Source organism: Molossus molossus, unplaced genomic scaffold, assembly GCF_014108415.1.
Source record: "Molossus molossus isolate mMolMol1 unplaced genomic scaffold, mMolMol1.p scaffold_m16_p_5, whole genome shotgun sequence".
In the NCBI taxonomy this organism is placed as follows: Eukaryota; Metazoa; Chordata; class Mammalia; order Chiroptera; family Molossidae; genus Molossus; species Molossus molossus.
The window spans coordinates 116,742,101-116,755,904 of record NW_023425388.1 but is presented as its reverse complement, the minus strand read 5'-3'; the positions used below and the strand labels follow the sequence as shown (position 1 = coordinate 116,755,904).

Below are 13,804 nucleotides of genomic sequence, written 5' to 3'. Positions count from 1 at the left end.
TGCGAGCATCTGGCTTCATCTCGGTTTACTCCGCTCGTTCACGAGCCTGCTGTGTCCCAAGGTATCAGAAACGCCTACGAGAACTCGTAAGAGCGCTACACGGACTGTGACGCGGCCCGGCGACGCTTCTTGGTGGCCGCGCATGAGAGCATTGAATCTGGGGCCTGGGGATGCTCAGGAATTTCCCCTCCCAGGCGTGGGAGCTGCTTCTTCCCTTGATACCATGTTGGCTCCCAAAAGGTTCCGCAGGGCCCCGCCTTGTCCTGACAGTGGGCACACGGACCAAAGGCTCCCAAGTCACTGACACATGTTCATTGTAAACACAAAGAAATAAATAGCAACGAAAAAAATGTGCCTCCCGCCGGCCGGTGTGGCTCCGTGGTTGAGCGTCGACCCTGCACCAAGTGGTCGCCGGTTCGATTCCCAGTCAGGGCACAGGCCCAGGTTGTGGGCCTGATCCCCAGTGGGGGGCGTGCAGGAGGCGGCCAATCAGTGTTCTCTCTCATCCATGTTTCTATCTCTCTCTCCCTCTCCCTTCCTCTCTCTCTAAAAGTCAACACAGAAAAATAAATAAATACATAAATAAATAATAAATGACCATGTGCCTCCCTCCGCTGGGCACTGGGAATAACGAGGGCCAACATGTCTCCTGCCCGAGTCTACTTATCTAACCAACTTGACTCCAAAATGATGTCAATCTTTTTTGCATACGCTATTAGCACGGTCCCTCCACAAAGCCTCTGCGTCACGGCCACGCAGTGCTGACTGAGGACATGCGCACTCAGGCGGAGCCTGTGCCCAGGCTGCGGTGCCCATCGTACGCCAGCCAGCAGCCAGGGAAAACGGGGGGGGGGGTGCCCATCATACGCCAGCCAGCAGCCAGGGAAAACAGGGGGGTTAAGGATCTGAACTGCCTGAAGCCGCCGAGAAGCAGCAGCCGGCAGTGCGGAACGGAGACGCTCGCGACCACGCAGCAGGCGCCGGGGCCGGAGCACGGCCGGCGGGACAGGGCGGGCGCTCACCTGGAGGATGCGCTTGATGTGCTGCCGCTGCAGGTTGTCCCCGTCCGCGCACTCCTTGATGCCGTGCGGGTAGCAGATGAGCTGCAGCAGCTTCTGCGCTTGCACGTTCGACAGCACGGGGTCCAGGATGAGCTCCTTGTCCGTGCACAGCCTTTCGGGCTCCTTCAAGCAGTGTTCTCCCACCCACTCCTGAGGATGACACAGCGGTCAGCGGGCGGCGCCGGCCGAACATTTCACTTCTCAGAAATACCGGGGGAGCCTCGGTTAGAGAGAGGGCGAAAACACGGATATGCAGGAACAAAGGAGAGGCTAGGCCAGAGGGCGAAGGGGAAGGCTGGCAGGTGTTCTCAGCTGGAAAATGGGCTCTGGCTTGAGGGACGGTTCAGTGACCAGGCTTTTGTTAATTGCAGCACAGGGGCAACAGGTCTACCTCCCGACGTGTCACTTTGATGGAAGGCATTTTACTGTCTTCTACTGAACAGAACATGGTGCAGCATTCAGAAAACTGTCTTTTTCTGATATTACTATCAATGTTACTATTATAAACAAACACTCGTGCACCTCTGCTCTCTGTACAACTTTGTTTTTAGGATGATTTCAGAGAAGTGCAGTTGTGGGGTCAAGGTGCACAGCCAAAATTCAAGGCTATTGGTGCATATGGATGATTGACCAGTGTGAACTCCTATTTACCTTTTCTCCCCAAGGAAAACTCTTCTTCTAAATGAGGTCATAAGACATGGCCCAGGGTCCCTGAGCCCTGTGTGAACCCAGGTCTGGTTCAAATAAAACCTGTCTGTTAACCACTCCACCAGGGGCTCAACGCTTCCTGCCCAATACAATCACCCGAGGAGCTTGTTACAATTCCAAAGCCTGAGCCCCACCGCAGATCAGCCAAGCTTAGGCGGCGGGACCAGGTGTCAGTCATTTTCTTGTGAAGGCATCAAACATGTTTTTAACTCCCAGGTAACCCCAGGGTCCCTCACAGGGGGAGCCAATCATGATCCAGTACAGGGATCTTCACCCTGTACCACGATTCAGCTGACCTTCGCCACGCTCGCAATAGGCCTCACGGAGACATGAGCCTGTCAACAGCAGGCAAGTGGAAAAGAGCATCTGGCCCAGCGGTTCTCACCCTTCCTGACGCTGCGATCCTTCAACACAGCTCCTCCTGCTGTGGGGACCCCCAACCACAAAATTATTTTCGTGGCTACTTCATAACTGTAATTTTGCTACTGTTATGTCTTAGACGACCCCTGTGAAAGGGTCGTTCGACCCCCAAAGGGGTCGTGACCCCCAGGTTGAGAACTGCTGATATGGGCTTTGCCATGATTCTTTTGCTAAGAAAAGAGACATTAAAGAAAAACAAACATGAAATGTTACACCAGAAAATAATGAAATTGATCACCCAGGGTAGGCAAGACACAGGGTAGAGGGGGAAGGGAGATCTGAGTGTGCCTTTCTGCATGGCTGGCCTGTGTAAGCTGTTCTGAAGACAGAGCTGGGGATCTGGCCGGTGTGGCTCAGTGGTTGAGGGTCGACCCTGCACCAAGAGGTCGCCAGTTCGATTCCCGGTCAGGGCACATGCCCAGGTGCATTTCAGATCCCCAGTGGGGGGCGTGCAGGAGGCAGCCAGTCGATGTTCTCTCTCATCGATGTTTCCATCTCTCTCTCCCTTCTTCTCTCTCCAAAATCAATAAAGGAAAAAAACAAAAGTTGGGGGGAGGAGAGGAGAAGTCTACACTGAATGTAAACAGAAAGAAATAAAATCAATCCCATTTCACGTGAGAAAGTTCAAATGACTTAACACAACACAGGAAACCCTTAGGGGAGAAGTACAAAGACGTTTTCAAATGTTTTTAGGAGGCTTGTTTTTCCTAGTGGTGTCGGTGTAGCCAAACTATTACAGGTGCAGTGGAGAACAAAGCTCACGAGTCACAGGGTTCCCACACCGGGGGAGTAGGGGTTCTCGGTGTGGAAGGCGGCAGTATCGACGTGGAACGGGGAACACAAAGACCTTTGTGGGGCTGGACTGGAACTAAAGGTAGCAGTATGAACTCATGATTGACACACACATTTACGTATGTAGATGTTTTCCTCTTAGCTCCGTCTGCTGAAATGGCCGGAAACAATGAGCACACACAGTGCCCTGATCTTGGTGTCTAACTACCCTCCTTCTGCTGAACAGAACTGGGTTCCTTAGAGGAATGAGTAATTCCAGATCGGGGGCAGGGAAAGTACAAAAGAAGCCAAAGAGTTAAAAAAAAAAAAAAAAGATAAAGACAGACCAAAATAACATAAGAGCCAGCGTGAAAATATAGGCAAATATTCCCACTGGAAAAATCTGGGACACGTCAAACATGAACAGAACTAAGGACAGTAACTTAGAATCCCTATGAAAAACAAGCAAATGCAGATACGGGGAAACTAAGTCAGGGCAGGCCCTTCCTTCGGGAAAAAGGCCAACTGCTGGCCGGGGGACAGGAGCTGGCAGAAAATCACCACTTCGCAACATCACGGTAAAGACGGGTCTGGACGAGGACCAACCTGGATGCTTGCGGGAGGGGAGAGAGCTTGACAGGACTATTTGCACTGAAAGTGTCTCCCCAAAGACCGCGGATTAATCGCAAGGGAGAGGATAATCCTCCAGTTATGAAATCCTGACATCACACTGCGGAGACATCTTGATCAACCTAACATCACCAGTGAGGTGCCAACGGACGGCGTGGACCTTCAGACTGACTACCTGAGAAGCACACATCACTTCTGCAGTGTCTCGGCCAGGAATGCACAATCTGGAGCTAATCTACAGGCCACGTCAGACAAACCCAACAGAGCGGGGACAAGTGACAGAATTGAAATGTGGCCTGCAGGCGGGAGAAAATGACCGTGCCGATGCTCAGTTTCCTGGATTTTGTTAACTGCAGTTTGCTTATGTTAACCAACACCGAAGTATGACACAGTAAGAGAGGAAAGTGTATGCCAACTACTCTCAAAAGGTTCAAAAAAAAAAAAATTAAGTATACACATCGACAATGCCACACACAAACAGAATCACAAAGCGAATGTGGGGGACTGCAAAAGGTTCATGAATCTGCAGACAAGGAGACAGCGGAGGTCTTGATCACTCTTGCGACTTTTCAGCAAATTTGGAATTATTTCCAAACGACAGGAGCAGGAAGAAAAGGGCCACCCATGGACACGTGCTGGACCTCAGTGGGACCCTCGCTCCGGAAGGACAGCCACGTCGTCTAAGTGAGAGGCCGGTGGGGTCTGAGGCGTACCTGTTGACAGATGGTCCGCAGTACGTATCTCGCATACTCCCTCAAATTGGCCGTCTCTATGGAAATGCCCTTCCCGCAGGGTTTCGCGCTCTGCGAGGCCGTCCAGAGATCGTCGCCATTCCCGTCGCGGCGTAGGCCCCTCACGGCGAAGTCCTCGCTCTTTAAAGAGCTGACGCTGTTGTTGCCGATTTTGGCGTCTCCTGAATAACAGAAGCACAAAACCCACAGCGCACACGTTCAGAGCATCTGCAAACAGCTGGGAGGGCGGGGGGCAAGTGTGCGGGGACCTGCGGTTGCTCAGCATGGACAGAACGGATCGAGGGGATGATGCGAGAACCCAGGAAGCTTCACCAGACACGGGAACGAAGCGAGTTCGAGACTCAACCCTCCTTGTGTTGACAGAATTAAGTATTCCCGCACCACACTCGGAGACGCCGGTAGGAATCACGCGTAACCATCGCAGGACACGGATTTCACCGATGTTCCAGGCATGGAGGTATTCAAATTCACGTGACTCATAGACGAGGAAAAAGTGGGTTCCTCACCCTACTAGGTGTCCCCTGGACCCCTTCCTCTCTTACATGACCTATTCTCTATCCACAGGTCAAGAGGAAAGTTTTGCCTTAGCCCACCTCACTATCAGCGTCTTGACAAGAGGGAGTTATTTCCCTGAGAACAGAAACGGGCGTACTACGGGCGTACTACGGGCGCCCCGGGACACAGGGCGTCCAGGGAATGACCCGCCTTTTACCTCCTGTCTGTCAGCACCAACACGGACATCGTCACCTCGGCCATCTCTAATGCACTCAACTGAAATGAGGCTAAGGAAACTGTTTTCCTTATTTTAAAAAAAGGTCTGGGGGTGGGGGTGGGGGTGGGGGTGGGGGTGAGGTGGGGGAAACTGAGCAGAATGGTTGAATATCTAGAAGAAAGAAATGTTCCCTAGCTGTGAAAGACACGCATTTTGAAGGTGAAGGAATAAAACAATGCGGTAATGAAGACAGACCAAATGACAACAGACCCTCCAAGCTCTCTGTGTACCCACAGGATCGTAAGCATCGAGAAAAAAATTTCCCGGAACCACAAATGAATTTACAGGAGGCTCTCAGAGCAAAGTCAAGCCCAGATCAGGGCGAAAGGTCTTTTACAACCCGCAGGTCCACTGAGAAAAAGTTTTGACTCTGATGAAAAAAACATGAAAAGTCAGAATTGCTTGCTGAATATTCCCTTATAAAATCATTAAAAGGAGAGGGGGAATACAAATACATTTCAAGTCATCAAAATCTTACTATATATTATAAACATTTCTCATTAAAATGTACAGACGAAAACCACCAATTTCACTTCACCCAGGAGTTTATTTCATTCCACAGAGTTTCTTTAGGAGCTGAAAGAAAGACCACATTCTATGTGCATCGAAATATAGCATGCTTTCTCCAAACTTCGGCAAAATAAACAACTACGTCTACACCTTAAGTTAAACTACTATAGAAATTGGAAACCAAATCTATAAAGCAGTCCCAACTCCCTAACTCAAAATAGGTCCTAATGGGCAGGACTTGAGAGAATATTGGTTCAGACCTATGATATAGATAAATTAAAACTTCTGAAAAACAGACATCCCAGCTAGTCCCAGACTAGGAGATCCTCAAATCACTTTAGATGTTTGGATGACTTGGAGGCTCACCAGCAACTTCTACAATCATAAAGATGATAGAAAAAAATACAGTGTTCAGTGACGGCCTCGCCCAAGGTTCTGCTCACATCCAACCAGCCTAATCCTGACTTTCAGACCTGCATACCCTCCCAGTGCTCAAAAAACTGTAGACCGGAGACTAACTAAAAAAAAAAAAATGAGCCCTGGCCGATTTTGCTCAGTAGTTAGAACGTCGGCCTGCGGACCAGAGAGTCCCAGGTTCGGTTCCCGCTAAGGGCATGTACCTCGGTTGCGGTTTGTCCGCAGCCCCGAATGGGGTCGTGTGGGTGGCAGCCAGTCAGTGTGTCTCTCTCACGTCGATGTTTCTCTCTCTCTCTTGCTCTATCTGAAGATAAATGCAAAAAAAAAGTCCTTGGGTGAGGATAAAAAAAAAAAAAGAGTCGGTGACTAAGCATGGATAGTAACTATGGTGATTTGGATATTTAAAGAGGTTGGGCAATTTGACTTGGGATCAAAACAGTCCTTCAGATCAAAGGGACAAGGCCTAGACTGCACTGGTCTTGGTTGATGCCATTGAGATGTCTACCCCTTACACAATTATTAGTTCATGGGAATCTCCTACTTAGTTTCTCTGATGACCATTAGCTACCATGGTAAGAAACTGAGTCCCTGAGTTCATGACTCTACCTCTGTTTATTGAACAGAATGTACCAGCCATCTTTCCTTTCAAATATCATCAGAATACAGAAATGTTACTTATTGCGATGACCCCTATGTTGGAGGAATAATACAAACAACTCCTGAGCCCTGGCCGGTTTGGCTCAGCGGATGGAACATCGGCCTGTGGTTCTGAGAGGCCCGGGTTCGGTTCCCGCTAAGGGCATGTACCTCGGTTGCAGTTTGTCCCCGGCCCCGGTCAGTCGTGCGGGTGGCAGCCACTCGATGTGTCCCTTTCACGTCGATGTTTCTCTCTCTCTCTCTGTTCCTCTCTCTCCCTCCCACTCTACCTGAACAACAACAACAAAAAACAGCTCCTGAGCTCAGAGCAAAACTGTCGCCCTTCATGTGACTCTACTTTCTCCTTTTGACTACAAAAGTAATGGTGTTAATGGGAACATTAACATGTGCCTGTGTATAGGCACACATACATGTATATATGGATACGAGTGTGTATATGGAGATATTTTTAGATACATTTTTAATAACTTGTTTTATGGAAACTGTTTTCCTTCCCTATCATTGCTAAATAACGCCTCCCAAGTAGGAGAACAAAGGGGTAGGGTTTATCCCCAAATATATCCGTTAAGACTCAGCAAAGAGCCCTGGCTGGTTTGGCTCAGCGGTCAGAGCATCAACCTGCGGTCCGGAGAGACCCGGGTTCGGTTCCCGCTAAGGGCATGTACCTCGGTTGCAGTTTGTCCCCGGCCCTGGTTGGTCGTGCGGGTGGCAGCCACTCAATGTGTCCCTTTCACATCGATGTTTCTCTATCCCTCTCTCTTCCTCTCTCTCCCTCCCACTCTATCTGTGCAAAAATGGGAAAAAATGTCCTCGGGTGAGGATAAAAAAAAAAAAAAAAAAAAAAAAGACTCAGCAAAGACAATTCCTAGGCAGTCATTTCTGTTCTGATCCAAGGGGGCTCCTTCAGGCTATAAGAAACCCCTTTTGTTGGGTGAACGCCCAAACAGGGTACCCAGAGTTGGAACTGGACGGTGTGAATTCGAGACTTCCTAATCCTCCTCCTAACTGATTTATTTATAGGACAGAAATGTCTAAAGGTGAACAGAAAAGCAGTGTTCCTGCTCCAGGGGGTTACATATCCCAATAAGAACATAAAAGGCATTTAGGACATCATGAATTATGTGGGAAAAAAAGATGAGATTTCTAACACTGACTTATCGGTGATATCCATCTCAATGCAATCACTACCTGATGGATGGAAAAACTATGGTACAAGGACATGAACTTGTTCAGGGTCACAACGAAAGCAGAAACATTAAGATGAAAACCCAGGTTTTGTGCCGCTCCACGCCGGGGATAGAACGTAACATTTCAGCCTTTGGTTAGGTCACCACGTCTTCTGTGTCCATCACACAGTGTGACTTATGCCAACGAGTCAGAGCGACACAGCCCAGGGGGTCTGAGGATCCGAGACAGACGCGGTTAGAACACCACCGAAAAGAAAAAAAGGTATTGCATTTAAATCCCACCAGCGTGGAAGGTCAGGTACAGGCTTCTTGGAGTCCGGCTGAACTTGGACTTGGGAGAAGTCAACTAATTTTTTCCCGGAGAACAAAACGACAGAAACATTTCTGCTGATGTGAAAGAGAGGTGAACTCCTGGTGGCGAACAGACTCAGCGCCAGCAAGGGCTTACCGAGCATCATGATGGCTTTCAGCACGGCAAACACCGCTCCCACCTCGATGCTGTTGTGCGCGGCCGCGAGGAGGTGCCTGTCGCAGGATGAGCGGATTCCCGGGAAGGGTTTGCCTGCGGGAACAGCAGCAGACCGCCAATCATCCCATCACCATCATCAACAGTGCTTCCTAACCACTCAGAGTCCGCAGGCTTTTCACTGTTAGACTGCGGGGGCTTAATGCCATTCGCTGGTTTAACTGATGCCCAGGGGTGCAGGAAACATGCCGGGACTCCCACGGAACCTTTTCCTTCCTGCTGTTAACGTAACGTCTTTGCTCCTCAGAGATGTGTCAACACCACCAGTAGGGTTTTCATCCACTTATGCTGATGGTCACACACTCTCGCGCGCGCACACACTCGCGCACACACACACACACTTGCGTGCCCACGCATGCACACGCACACGCGCCAACATGACATGATCTTTAGGAACAGACTTCACCTACATCCCTCGATGTCTTACCTGATTCCTCTGACCCTAGGAAAAGAATAAACGAACTACACGCGCACACAGCGCGTCAGAGCACCACGCTGCCCCCCAGCGTGGCCGGCCTGAGCGCAAAAGTATTTTTATCGTTTATTAACTGCGGGTGTGAGTTTCTCAACACGTCCTGACGGGACACGGGGAGGAGGCTGCCAGCACTCTCTATGGCATCACAGGGCCCCCCCATACGCCCTTCCCCCCGAAGTCAGGGAGGAAATGACAGACGCAGCCAGGGGTTTGTCAGCGGCCAGCTCACCGGTTGCTTGAGGCGACAGGCAGGCCTGGGGGGCGCGAAAGAGGTGGAGCAGGAGGCGGCAGGTCATCCTGGCCCCGGGCTCAGCATCCGCGTCTCCGCAAGCTGGGGAGAAGGAATCAAAGCACGTTGCCTCGTATACCAAGACCATGTCTCCCCAGCTTTGCTGCTCGGCTAAACTTTCTCCAACAATGCGGATGGCTGCTCCTTCTGGTAAGAAATCAGGCACTGGCTACGCCTTCCTGAGAACCCCGGAGGCACAGGCTGCTTCAGACATGGGGACCGGCACCCCCGGACGCACAGGGCGTCCTGTAGAAGGGTGACGATGCCGCCGTGTCTCCCTGCAGGCCACACCGCTGCCCCACGTGCTGCCCCGCGGCCTGGCCCCGACTGCGCCCCCCCGCCGCCCCCGCCCCGGCAGCCCGCCGCCCTGCACCCGCCTCACCTGCTGCGAGGAGGGAGGGCAGAGCCACGTGCTGCACCACGTCCTCCAGGGAGAAACACTGTCGTGCTATCAGAATAGCAATGAAAGTAGCTAGTGAATCATGGAATGAAAGGTCACTCACCTTCAAGAAAAACATTGACACGTTTTAATACCGGACGCCCTCTTCTGTGGGAGCTACGACTAATCTCTAAGAGAATGTAGGCAACATCAACACGTTCTCGGGCCCCCCAGTGAGCGCAAGGGTAACTTATCAGGAGTATTAGCCTCCAGGCCCACTTCATAGGACAAAGGAGGAGGTTTACCCCCACCCCAACGCTGTAAGAAGACACTGCGCTTTAGCTGGAGTACAGATAATTGAAAAAGAAGACAAGAAAGAAAAATAAAAAAATTCCTAAAAGACGTAGCAGAAGTAAAACTTTTCTGCAAAATTTGATGCAACCTGTCATTGAAGGGTGACCACCAGTAAGCCAAGAATAACCCGGAGGTCGCCCTAGTTGAGAAAACAAGCCTACGTCATGTTTTGGGGTTCTCTTCAGGGATAACAAAGTAATGAGTCTAATAAAATTGAATTTGTTTTTAAAAAACCCTGAAAATTTACAGCTGACTTATAAATTTTAAAAGAGAGAAAAGAGGAAGAACAGTTAATTCATTCATAGTAAAACTTCTCTCTACAAATCTCATGAAACTTTAGCAGAAAATAATAATAATAATTAATAATAAACCATCTAAAAGAGCAGTCTTCACATTAAATTGTAGTATATGCCAGAGATCATGGTTAGCAACCTACAAACATCACCTCATTTAACAGCACTACGCCATGAGGTTCACTACTGTTAATTCCAATCTTACATGTCAAATGTAACAAAAAACACTAAGAGGTCAGGCAACAATGTTAAAGATAAAATGCTTTTCTGTCTAGAATGCAGTAGGACCATCCAGCCCAGTCTGGAAATGTCAGAACTGGGAAGTTCAACTTTACCTGGGGCTAGTTTTGAAATGTATAAAAGTGCTCTGGCCCTGGTTGGTTTGGCTCTGCAGTTAGAGTATCAGCCTGAGGACCAGAGAGGCCCGGGTTTGGTTCCCACTAAGGGCGTGTATGTCAGTTGCGGTTTGTCCCCGGCCCCGGTTGGGGTCGTGTGGGTGGCAACCACTCGATGTGGCTCTCTCACGTCGATGTTTCTCTCTCTCTCTTTCTCCCTCTCTCCCTCCCATGCTCTCTGAAGATAAATGCAAAAATGTCCTAGGGTGAGGATAAAAAAAAAAAAATATATATATATATATATGCATACATACACACACACACACACAGTCGTCCCCGCCACTTCATGCTTTGACCTTCGAGGCTTCACTCTATCGCGGTTTTTTCAAATATATTCATTAAAAAGTTGATCGAGACTGAAAATGATACAGCGCGCACTCGGTTGTCTGAGTCCATTATACACCCTGTGTTACAATCACAACTAAAATGGCTGTTGTATGGACTGGAGGCCTACGCGTTCGAGCGCCCCAGGAACCCTTCAACACCAGGTGCAACCGCCAAGTCTGGACCCGATTAACCGCGACAAACGAGGGACGCCTGTATGTAACATTGTTCTGGACGGAATTGTTCTGGACGGAAGCTCCGCTAACATACAACAGATCACGCCCAAAGTGGCAGGCACAACTAGATAAAGCAGCAAGGTGGATTTTTAAGGAATTCGTCCATCTGCAGGCAGGCTATTCTAGGACATCTGCGATAAGCAAAGGGTGTATTTCCATCCCTTGCAGACACAGTCCCCGAGAACGATGAGGTGCCCCAGGGAATCTGAGCCTGATACTCTCAGGCAACACACAGAAGCAACCACACTCAGGTGCTCTGCGTTCGGTGCGAGGAGGAGCGAATGTTCTACATTTCAGTTCAGGGTTGAACCCATGAAAGACCTTACTCACTAGCGAACTATCTCAGTGCAGGGGGTGTCAGTGAGCGAGAACACTTACATCCACGGTGCAAAGCACATCATTGAACCCCCACACGTGGTTGGAAGAACAACACAGGGCCTTCAGAACGCCCAGCCACTCCGAGCTGAGGGCGGTGCAGCAAGCGGTCAGCTCGGAGGAGAAGCTGGCTATGTCGTTGATCCTGGGAAGAAGGAAAGGAACACACACGGTGGATGTCACAGGAAGTCTGTCTGCCCGGGACAGACGTAGGGAACGCATACTGCACTATCATTAAACAAGTCGCTCCTGTCTGACACGCAAGGAGATAACACCCGCTGGACAAATGACCTGGTAGAACCCTGGAGCACAAGCTAACAGTAAATGGCTTCAGACGTTTTCTATTGTGGTGGGCCGGTGGGCAGCAGTGACCACTGCCAGTGTCAAGGGTCATACTTTGGGTTCTGTGACCAAATCTGACCTTATACAATGACCTTTGAAGAGCATCCAAAAAAAATTTTTTTTGAACTATGTAATTGTCCAGCTGGTGTGGCTCAGTGGTTGTCGACCCTGCACCAAGAGGTCGCCGGTTCGATTCCCGGTCAGGGCACATGCCCAGGTTGTGGGCTGATCCCCAGCAGGGGGCGTGCAGGAGGCGGCCAGTCGATGTTCTCTCTCATCGATGTTTCTCTCTCTCTCCCTCTCCCTTCCTCTCTCTTCTAAAATCAATAAAGGGGGAAAAAAAACACAACTATATAATTTAGGTGGGCCTAAATACAGTGTTTTAAAAAGACAGGTAATTTTTACTTGCTCTTTTAGTGTATGTGTTTTAGTCTCTCGGGCTGAGGAAACCACAGGGCGGAGCAGAGCAAATCAACGTAAGAAAAGTGCACGGCATCCAAATGTCAGCCCGGGTGATTCCTCGGGGAGCCCACGTCCCCATCGCGTCAAAGCCGGCCTGGCTGGGCGGCCACACGCTGCAGGGCGGCGCGGCTCACCTGCCGGCGTCCTGATGGCCCATGCACACGTTCATGAGCGTGTTGCACACGAAGCTGTAGCGGTTGGCCGCGTTGTCGCTGAGGACCTTGCCCAGCATGGAGTAGTTGACGCTCCGTGCGGAAGGGTTCTCGATGAAATCCATCATGAAGTCCGGGTCCCATCGCAGGTTGGAGTTGGCAGGCATGACGTTGTTATAGATGGTCTGCTTCACTTTTAAACAGGCACTACTGAGGTTACAAGAAAACAAGTTACAAACAAGAAGCAAGGAGAGTAACCGGAAAGACAGTGCATGTGAGGACAGAGTGAACGGCAGCAACTGTCATGAAGTTCCAGAAAAGAGGCACATTAGGAGGTCCTGATTCCAAATTCTTAATACTGACCACTGTCTGGGCGCACCAGTGGGTCAATAGTTACCGAGTAGGCTGAAGAACAAAACAAGAATAAGACATTTGGCCACGAGTCCTAATTATTTTCTAAAGTTTTTCGACATGTTACATGCTCTAAAGATACAAGGACGAAGGCTCCCACAGGGGCTCTGAACAGCAGTTGCAAAGCATTGTCGCTTAAGAATGAAAATGGCTTAGACGACACATCAGGAACAACTGGGTGTTCAGCCCTAATTACACATCCTGCAGAACTGTTCCTCTAGGTGCAGGGTCTGCGGCTGCGAACAGAGGCTCACTCCCTGCCCCCCAGGCGCTCAGACTCCGGGAGGGGGTGCGGCGGACACACACAGTCAGCGAGAGTGAAGGAACCATGTCATTCCTGAAACCTCGTCCTGTTCTGTTCTGTAGCAGCGTTAGGAGCGCTTTAAGAGGCCGGTCTATCCTATGAAAACAGTATGCCCCAGTGACTTACACCTGAACACAACACGGAATGTTCTAGTAAGAGGGAATTAGAAAGTATCTCATCCCGTCGGCCCTGTGGATGAGGCTGAGGGGCAACCTGATTCCCCAGCTCCGATCCCATGTACTAGTTGCTGGACAGTAAGTTCATCCAGCTGCACCCACCTCTATTCAAGAGCTCTTCTGTGCAGGAGGAAGTCTCTTTCTCTTAGATTAAGTTTTTGGCAGCAAATTTATGTTATAAAGGTGACACAGCTTTTCCCCCGAGGCTTTGCACCTACAGAAACAGTAGCCGGGAATCGCCCTGGCCGGTGTGCTCAGTGGTTAGAGCGTCGGCCCAGGGGCCAATGAGTCGCAGGTTCACTTTCGGTCAAGGGCAAGTACCTCAGTTGTGGTTCATCCCCAGTCCTAGTTGGGGTCGTGCAAGAGGCAGCCAGTGGCTGTGTCCCTCTCATATTGATGTTTCCCTCCCTCCTTCCCTCCCTCTCT

General features: G+C 50.1%; 1 protein-coding gene across 1 annotated transcript in view; it reads right to left on the bottom strand.

The window, feature by feature from the left end:
* LOC118617053 (mediator of RNA polymerase II transcription subunit 12-like protein) overlaps positions 1-13,804 on the bottom strand; it is a 58,786-nt gene that overhangs the window by 14,126 nt on the left and 30,856 nt on the right. The window contains exons 7-13 of the mRNA XM_036242539.1: positions 12,470-12,697; positions 11,535-11,676; positions 9,558-9,678; positions 9,116-9,217; positions 8,334-8,447; positions 4,304-4,503; positions 1,023-1,211 (exon numbers count right to left, since the gene is read on the bottom strand). Coding sequence (XP_036098432.1) covers positions 1,023-1,211; positions 4,304-4,503; positions 8,334-8,447; positions 9,116-9,217; positions 9,558-9,678; positions 11,535-11,676; positions 12,470-12,697 — 1,096 coding nt within the window. The remainder of the gene's footprint in view (positions 1-1,022; positions 1,212-4,303; positions 4,504-8,333; positions 8,448-9,115; positions 9,218-9,557; positions 9,679-11,534; positions 11,677-12,469; positions 12,698-13,804) is intronic.